The 9,932-nt window shown below is 40.8% G+C and overlaps 1 protein-coding gene across 1 annotated transcript in view; it reads right to left on the reverse strand.

Annotated features, from left to right (window-relative positions):
- Nucleotides 1-1,348: 1,348 nt before the first annotated feature.
- LOC103464061 (cadherin-2-like) overlaps nt 1,349-9,932 on the reverse strand; it is a 154,792-nt gene continuing 146,208 nt past the window's right edge. Inside the window, 2 exon segments of the mRNA XM_017304265.1 lie at nt 1,349-2,107; nt 7,157-7,318. Of these exon segments, the coding sequence (XP_017159754.1) occupies nt 1,901-2,107; nt 7,157-7,318 (369 nt within the window). The 3' untranslated portion in view covers nt 1,349-1,900.

Here is a 9,932-nt window from a genome sequence, read left to right on the forward strand (position 1 = left end):
AACCATTCTTTCCTTGACGTCATGGAGAAATCACTAGAAAATCAGCCATGATATCAGAAATATTTGCAGTTTCCAGATGCCTGGACTCCTCCAGACACGTTCATCTGTTCAAGCAAGAATAAAGACCATGGGAATGGTCAAATCATCATCCTGATAAGGAAGGAGATGGGTTCTGTGCTGCAAAGATAAATGGAAGATAAATGGATAACAAACAGGAAAAAGCCACTATTCCAAAGACATCCTAAAAAGCCAGATTGCATTTTGCAAATGCACTCTGGGTTAAAGACCAACATTTCTCGAAAGGTGTGGTCTCAGAAGAGTTCAGCCCTAATAAACATTATTAGACTGAGAAAGTCTGCAAGCCTGAGAACATTATCTCATTTGTGAAGTGCTGGGTTAGTTGGCATCATGTTGTGTGGGTGTTTTACTGTAGGAGGGAGTGGTGCACTTTGTAACATGAATGAAGGAAAGAACATTGTTTAAAAACATTGCAGCAACACCTGAAGACATCAGTAAGGGACCTGAAGCTTGGGACATTGTCCAATGGGGTCTTCCAGTGGACAATGTCCCAAGGCATGTTGCCAAATAAATTACAAGGTCCCCAACATCAATGCTTTAATGAGGCCATCATGAAAGCTTTGATGGTAAATCCTATGGAAAATGCATAGGCACAGCAAGGTTTGAGTAAGCAGGGCAGTCTCCAAACCTGGCGCAGTTTGGAGTGTTGCCAATTCCTCCTTCTGTTTAGAGGAATGAGCAACACTTTGGAAAGGAAACATTTGACCCAAATCATAAGATGCTATTTTCCCAAATTCCAAGGAAATTTCTATGTACTTCTGAGTCCATAGAAAGGTAAAAATCCACTAATTGTTCTGAGAACAGAAATAATTTTGGTAATCCTAACTGTCCTTCATCTGTAAGGGCTTTATCTGCTTTAATGTTAGATAGTGAGACCAAAAAGTGTTTGTGTCTGTCTACATAATGTATAGAAATATCTTGAATTTAAAATGCATAATATGCCGATGTTTTTTATCGTTCCATTCACAGGTACACACAAAAAAGATTATGCTTTTAAACAGTGCCAGTACAAAAAAAAGACAAAACAAAAACCCAACAGCAAATGAATATTATGTTGTCATGAATGACCCTGCATGCGCTTCCTTAGAGCTGTTAGGACACAGGGCTGCATGTTTTGCTGGTGGAATCATCCAAGACATCCCAAGTAGACTTCGTCCTTTAAATAATCTTTCCAGTGTGTCTTCATGGAAATTATTCACAGTCTCTGTCTTTCTCTCTGTCTATCTTCCTCTGTCTCTCTCTCTCTCTCTCTCACACACACACACACACACACACACACACACACACACACACACACACACACACACACACACACACACACACACAGACATAAATACAAATAATAAAGGGGGTTAGTAATACACACCCATTCATAATGGCATATGCCCCTGTAGTTGCTTTTGCAAAACCCTAAGGAACTTTAAATCAACATAAGTTGAACACAATCAAAAGAATGCACAAAAAGGCACATTTTACCCCAGTGTTGCTGAACTGTAAGACTCAAGTGTCAGCGAGCATCTGTAGTATGGCTGCCGGAGCTCAGTCTTCACACATTCAGAAGCACAACAGCTAACTCTCAGATCCAGCCCATTGATGCTCATTAGTGGAAGGCCTCGCTAGGCCAAGAGTCACCATCGTCCCCTGCTATTATTGATGGCCCTCAAGAGGCAGCAGATACCGTAAACAAGCTGGTCCATTGAAATATAGAAGTGTTGAGCCAAAACCCAAATATAATCCAATATTTTCTGTTTTAACCCACCCATCACCTAAACCTTGCAGCAAGGACAGTAGGGTGGAATCCATTAGTGGAGGGCCGATGACGCTAGTCATCTCCTCCACTGTACAGGTCGGCCAGCTTGCGGAAACGTGGCCCCCAGTCGCCAAGGTAATCGTAATCCTGGTCTCCACAGCTTGACGAAGAGTGCAGGGAGCTGAGGGAGCCGGCAGTAGAACTGCTCCCCTCATAGTCAAACACCAGCAAAGAGTCGTAAGGGGGAGCCGTGGGGTCATGGTCTGCAGCCTTCAGGCCCTGAAAAGAATCCACAAAGAAGTAAGGAAAAAGTGCATCCAGGTTACTCAGTGTGTTGCTGTGGAAATGGCTTTAGAGTAAGCTACCCCCTTTAGCAGGCAGAAGGAGACAGAAAGAGACTTAGCAAAGCAATAGAAAATAAGGTAAGTGGTTTTCACAACAGCCTGATTCACATTCTTACACTAGTTATACCTCCCTCATCCTCCAATATTGTGACCAAATAGTATTATTAAAAATTTGCATTATTTCATTTAATTGTAACAATCGCTTGCCAAAGAGAGGAATGACTCCACGATGAGGTTTTCTCTTTAATTCACAAAGCTATTAAATTCCCCAGCCTGACACCTTGCCTGTTGTGTTGCTGCAAAAACACCCACTATCTGTAGCATGTTGGTTGTGTAATGGTACTAGAACTTTGTAACCACAATACTGTTATAACCCGTAACAATATTATGTACAGTTCAAAACTTACATGAAAACCTCACTGCATCCTAAACATATAGTAATTATACAGCAACACAAGCCTGGCAGGTAGCGAGCTTTAATGCCTCACTGGATTCAAATTACCCATTATACCCATTACCCAGAGTATAAAACCTTCACACACAAAGTGATATGCAAAATGATCATGTGTGTCTCTTGTCACAGGTTAATCCTTTGAGTATTAACCTCAGCTGTACATCTGACAGCTAAACTACTTGTATGAACAATTATCAAACTGTCAACTTTTATTAGATAAACCTAAACTCCATTGGATCGGCATGAGATTTTCCATATGCTGTTGAGCAAGCAACCATAATATTACTGCATATACAGTGGGGAGAACAAGTATTTGATACACTGTTGATTTTTCAGGTTTTCCCACTTGCAAAGCTTGTAGATGACTGTAATTTTTATCATAGGTACTCTTCAACTGTGAGTGATGGAATCTAAAACAAAAATCCAGAAAAATACAATGTATGATTTTTAAATAATTAATTTCCATTTTATTGTGTGAAATAAGTATTTGATACACCAGAAAAAAGAAACTTAATATTTGGTACAGAAACCTTTGTTTTCAATTACAGAGATCAGACGTTTCCTGTAGTTCTTGGCCAGGTTTGCACACACTGCAGCAGGGATTTTGGCCCACTCCTCCATACAGATCTTTGGAGGGAGCTCCTCCAGAGCCTTCAGGTTTCAAGGCTGTCGCTGGGCCACACAATAACTTTAAGCTCCCTCCAAAGATTTTCTATTGGATTCAGATCTGGAGACTGGCTAGGCCACTCCAGGACCTTAAGATGTTTCCTACGGAGCCACTCTTTAGTTGTCCTGGTTGTGTGTTTTGGGTCGTTATCATGCTGGAAGACCCAGCCATGACCCATCTTCAGTGCTCTTACTGAGGGAACGAGGTTGTTGGCCAAAATCTCACGATACATGGCTCCATCCATCCTTCCCACAATATGGTGCATTCGTCCTGTCCCCTTTGCAGAAAAGCATCCCCAAAGAATGATGTTTCCACCGCCGTGCTTCACGGTTGGGATGGTGTTCTTGGGGTTGTACTCATCATTCTTCTTCCTCCAAACATGACGAGTGGAGTTTAAACCAAAAAGTTMTATTTTTGTCTCATCAGACCACATGACCTTCTCCCATTCAGATGGTCATTTGCAAACATCAGACAGTCTTTGACATGCGTTGGCTTGAGGAAGGGCACCTTGCGTGCACTGCAGGATTTTAAYCCTTGACGGCRTAGAGWGTTACTGATTGTTTTCTTTGAGACTGTGGTCCCAGCTCTATTCAGGTCATTGACCAGGTCCTGCTGTGTAGTTCTGGGCTCATTCCTCACCTTCCTCAAGATCAATGATGCTCCACGAGRTGAGATCTTGCATRGCGCCCCAGACCRAGRGAGATTTTCYRTTATTYTGTATTTCTTCCATTTTCYAATAATTGCACCAACTGTTGTTGCCTTCTCACCAAGCTGCTTGCCTATTDTCCTGTAGCCCATCCCAGCCTTGTGCAGGTYTACAATTTTATCCCTGATGTCCTTACACAGCTCTCTGGTCTTGGGCATTGTGGAGATGCTGGAGTCTGATTGATTGAGTGTGTGGACAGGTGTCTTTTATACAAGTAACGAGTTCAAACAGGTGCAGTTAATACAGGTAATGAGTGGAGAACAGGAGGGCTTCTTAAAGAAGAACTAACATGTCTGTGAGAGCCAAAATTCTTACTGGTTGATAGATGATCAAATACTTATTTCACACAATAAAATGGAAATTAATTATTTAAAAATCATACATTGTATTTTTCTGGATTTTTGTTTTAGATTTCATCACTCACAGTTGAAGAGTACCTATGATAAAAATTACAGTCTTCTACATGCTTTGCAAGTGGGTAAACCTGAAAAATCTACAGTGTATCAAATACTTGTTCTCCCTACTGTAGCAGAGAATTAAAGTAGTCCGATAGTTATACAATAATTTTTCTGTCAAGACTATTATAGATCCAGTGTTCATGCTTTCATACCAAAGAAGAGCATGGAATATCAATCTGAAAGAATAACACCCCTTTTGACAACCCTTGTAGACTGACTGATACCCCCTGAAAGAAGCACTTTAGAAAACAACTTGGATTATAACACCCACTCCCACCTACAACCCAGTACTTCAGCCACGACATATTGGCACATCAGTCCTACAAAAAAACATTCAAGCGAGAAAGGCTTTAGCAGAGAAAATTTGGAGGGCTGTATGTTAAAGTGTTGAGACAGACAGTAGGAGGAGCTGAGGGGGAAGAAGGGATTATGGAGGAGGACAGAAAAGAGAAAGATTTGGGTCAGGCTGGACAGATGCTGTCTCTGTGAGTAGATTCAGCCGATTACCCTGTTTGGCCTGAAGTTAAGCCACCAGCTCACATACATAGTTGCTTCAGGCAGCATCTTGTCTTTCAGTTTGTATGAGGACATAAAAAATGAGCTGGACTTCCAACGAGGTCTTCCAACATCAAACGAACCCCTTGCTGCCCCCAAACTAGCCTAAATCATCAACATTCTTTCTCTGTGCTTGACTGTAGTTATGGGGAGTTGGCACTGAAAGCTATGCATTATGGTCAGACACCTGTCCTATGATTACAGATGCTAGGGCAGATGAAACTTTAAATGTGATACAGAGTTCACACAGTAAGAATTTTATGTTGACTTTTGCTCCGGTTTTCCCTTTACGACAATCTTAAGGAACCCCTATTATCAGGACATTCCTGTTGTGTGTAGTGTGTTAAAAGTGACCTGGTTCACTCAGAAGGAAGTCGGGAATGCTCCATGTGAGAGGACAAATGAGAATGTAGCCTGTTAATGTGACATTAAGCTAGGGCTGGGCAATATTGCTGAAAAACATATGACAACTTAAGGCTTTCATATCAGTCAATATCGATAATTACGGGTTCATTGTTTTTTTTGTTTTAAATATCTGAAATACTGACAAACTGGTGCCGTAACTTTTGTTTAATCCACAGTTTCCTCTCCAGTTGTTCTCATTTTCTCTTTTCTCTCCTCTCTGCTATTTTTTATTTATTATGAGGCACCATAATGAAACCTGAAACTGCTCCTGCACAAGTTACTCAACAAGTTGTTGCTAGGTAATCAAAGAGTTACTTAGCTACCTGTGAGAGTTTGAGGAGCTAAAGCTTTTCCTCTGCTTACATCCCCCAGAATGCTGTGTGACTCTGGATTGGAGTTCAATATACGAACAACGACCATGTTTCTATTGTAATACATAAAGACAAAGGTCTAGGGAAATTTCTTGTTTAACATCTAAATGTTGGCAAGTGAGACTGGTTTCAGTGTGGCCTCTTTGGTTTCGAAAATTGGCTTATAATTATTATATTATTATTATGTTAAAAAGTTTCTGTTTGGCCCTAGTGGCTTTTATCTGAGAGTAGTTAGACATGACAGTGGGTAATGAGAGAGAGGGAAGACATGTGGCAAAGGTCACCATGTCTTGAACCTGTGTGCTCTACCCCTGTGTCATCACAGCACCCCAACATTGCTTATTTTACAGCTCTCAAGTTATGTTTTCATCCAACTGTTGTGAATTTTGAGCAAACTTTTAAAGGGGAAGTATTATGTAAAATCAACATTTTTGAGCTTTACATCATGCTGTGCATTCCCTCATCAAAGCTATACCTGGAGTGTTGTCTTGATTATTTCATATATGTCTAAGAAATCCTTTAATCTCCCATGGTAACCATTCAGTTGTTCAAAATGCCTAGGTGGACCTAGTGCTGCCTTCAATGAGCAGCTCCTCCTCGGAGCTGCAGTTCCCAAGCTTCTGCCTCACAGAGCAGCCCTCCACTGCAATTCACCACTCAGCTCCTTCAAACTAGCCAGCAGCAATTAGCAAACAGGTGGTGTAACTCAGCATTTGATCTCATTATAGGAGCTACTTCTCAGTGCAATGCTGATAAAAACGTTGTTAAAGGGTTAATAGAATAGCCATGTTGTGATGACTTCCAGATGGCCGAGTTTCAAGGTGTTAAATTATGAAGTTAAATTACTTTTAAGTTGTATTTGGTATATAGTGATCTAATGACAACTGAGGGTAAGATAGGTACTTGATTGTACTATAAAATGGCACTATTTGCCTGGAAAATACAAAATACTGCCCCTTTAAAATGACACAATTTAATCTCTTGGTTTGGAGTGCAGAGCGTGACCTAATCAGTTGTTGATGCTACACCTGGCTGTAATACATAAGATCTAGAGCTTGCAAATTAGTACGGACCACGCATCTCATGCTGAAGGTTTAGACTGTAATCACTATGTCAGAACTTTAATGCCAAAAGTTTCTCAGGAGAGATCCTTGGAAGAGGAGATTGAAAAAGATTGTTGTTTTTTTTGGTATTTTTCAGAAAAGCCATAAACCAGTGTAAAAAACAATTTTTCAAAACTGAGAAAGTTATTTCAAATACTGCAGTTTAATACTTTAAAATGCATATAAAAAACATTGATGGAAACACTACTTCAGACAGTTTACCTCAACATGTGAATCATTACAAACTCTGAACCAAGCAGTGTACCTCATGGATGAAGTCTCCTATATCTCCTTGTTGAGGGGCAGCAGAGCGGAGGGGGTACTGGTGGTCATGGTGGTGGGGCCTCTCGTCCAGACGTCTGATTCCCACTTTTACACACTCTGGCTCCAGGGCATCAGGCTGTTGCAGTTGGCTCAGGTCATAGTCCTAAACGCCCAATAAGAGTCGAACATCCACAGGCTTACACAACACACTTTCCTATGCATCAACTGACTGCAAATTAGCCCTGTTTTAACATGTTTTCTGGAAAAAGTGTTTTTAAGGTCCTAACATTTAATTAACTTTAATCCTAGTTTAGGGGGATATTCTAAAAACTAAACAGCAACACCAACATCTCAATTTAAGTACATAATCTGCTTACACTGAGAGCTTCATAGCCACAATCATTTTGTTGCGGTGTGGTATTAAATTATAACCCATATGCTGTCTCAGTTTTTTCCTGCTGCTGGTAGTGCACTACGTTCATCACCCCATCATCTGACAGGTCTGCAGTAGTATGGTTCTTTGTGTGTGCCTTTTAAGCTAGTTGGGCTCGCCAACAGTCCCCGGCTGGCTCTGTCTGTACATTAGTGCCAAATAAGATGGGTTACTAAATATTTCAAATTGTTAAAATGCAGAGGTGGCCCAAGGCATGAAAGTACATCAACTTAGGCAGTAACAGATGAGAGGTTCTGAAAGTTTTTGTCACAAAATAAAAGAAGACCAATGTAAAGTTATCCGAAATGAGGCTAGGGACCTAACTGGCCTGCTATGGTTTTATGTCTTTCACTCAGGTTTGAACAGCAATACGTAATCTTTCAAAACAGAAAAATGTAGCCTTTTACTCAAGGTGGGAAAACAAGAACAGAGTTCTTCTAGCCAGGACATGGCATGTTACAAGAACTCAAATGCAGAATTCTAGGCAAGTCATCTTAGGTCTCTCCCTAAGACCAACAACAAACTATATGATAGTTGTTGGACACCACATAAGAAAAATGTTTTGCCCAGGATATGTGTCAAAAGAAGCTGCAAGGAGTGGCAGTTCCTGATATGAGTGACATGCGCAACCGCCCAGGACGGCATCTTGAGAAGGGGCAGCATGCACTTGCATTCGTTTATTCATTTTTCAAGATAAAAGAATGCAAGTCTATTAAAGTGAATAAAAGCAGGGAAAATGGGTTGTTTTCTTTTCCAGGTTACACGCGACTATAAATGCTGAGTAGTCACACCTTTAGAGGTTTGCAGTGAGACTGATGTCAGATATGTCTGTGAAAAATTAAAAATGTGTGCTGCGTGTCTTTAGATCTCACATATGCTCGCTTGATTTCTTGCACGTGCGCTTCCAACTTGATAGAGTTAACGTAAATGAGCCACACCACCAGTCACATCCAAGTTCTTTCTTTGTTATTCTTTGCAAATATTGCATTTGCTTACATAAAACATGTTTCTCAATAGAAGAGATTTATGGCTGAATCTGTTACTATTATTGATAGTGTTATTATGGCAGATTTTACATTGGAGTGCCCTTTCCACTCTATCCTCATCCTGAAGGAGCTGTTTGTGGATGAAGTACGATGTCAGTGCATATCAATTTGTTGTGTGTGCGAGGGTTAGTGTTTCCCCAGCAGGAACATAAAGCGGCTTATGTGAGAAGTTGTATGGAAAGACGGACAAAATTGTTCTTCAACAGAGAGCAATTAATCCTATTTCAAGATCCCCCTTTGTATTACTCTTAATCTTTGCTTTAGAGGAAAGACTGCAAACTGCAGAGAGGCATGGTGTTTGTGTGTCAGCTGTAGAGCTTTCTGTTGTGTGTCTATGTATGGAAGTGAATATTTGATTTTAGGGAAAGTGTAATGGCTGCAGTTACAGCCACACAAATGTGGTAACATTCACTTTCACCACACGCAACGGGTTCACATTCACTCTCACTACAAATGGGTTCACCTCACTTATATTTGGGTTTCTTTAAGTCTAGGATTCAATTTACAGAATAACTGGTTTTGTTTAGAAGGCAACACATTGCATTGTATTCTAGAATAAGTGCRCACATTTTAGTCTACATTGTTGTGTTTTGCTTGATTTAACCTTTGTTTTTGAGTTTCCTTAGTGCTGGCTGCTCCAATCCTTTAGGAGAGCAGAGAGGTGGARATGGGGTGGAGCAAGCCAGCTGAGACTGCAAATTGGTTCATACCACTACTCATCATCCAGAGGGGTGGGGGATGGGATTTTTCTATGTTGGTCTCGGTTAGGTTTTTGTGTATTTTCCCCTTGGTGTGTTGTATGTGGCCTGATCAGCCAGTATTTAAGTTTCCCCTTTTTGTCTGTTTGTTTGAGTTATTATGAGTTGATGTCTGTTACTTTGACCTCTTTTATGGGCCCAATTTTTGTCATTTTTCTATTATTTACCCAAGTGTTGTTTGGGTTAAATAAAAAACAATTATTTTTGACTTAAAACTGGTGCCTGGCTGTTCCTTTACTGCTCGGTCCATCACAGTGGTGTCAGAAGTGGGATCTTGCAGTTAAAGGCACCAGTTATTTTTTTTTTTTTTGTAGCCCTCTCCCCTTACCAAGCCATGCAAAGAGCAGGAAGGAGTGCCAAAGGACAAAAAGGAGAACCTCAAAACCAGCCTGTCGGAATGGAGGAGCAAGTTGGAGAGGAAAATGGAGCCTCTGGAGGGGTGGATAGTAATGAGGGTAAGGAACCCACAATATCAGAAGTGATTTCCATTCTTCGTTCTCATATGGGCCAGCAGGAAGCCCAGGAAGCAAGACGAAGGGA

This window comes from Poecilia reticulata, linkage group LG4 (assembly GCF_000633615.1).
Source record: "Poecilia reticulata strain Guanapo linkage group LG4, Guppy_female_1.0+MT, whole genome shotgun sequence".
Taxonomy (NCBI): Eukaryota; Metazoa; Chordata; class Actinopteri; order Cyprinodontiformes; family Poeciliidae; genus Poecilia; species Poecilia reticulata.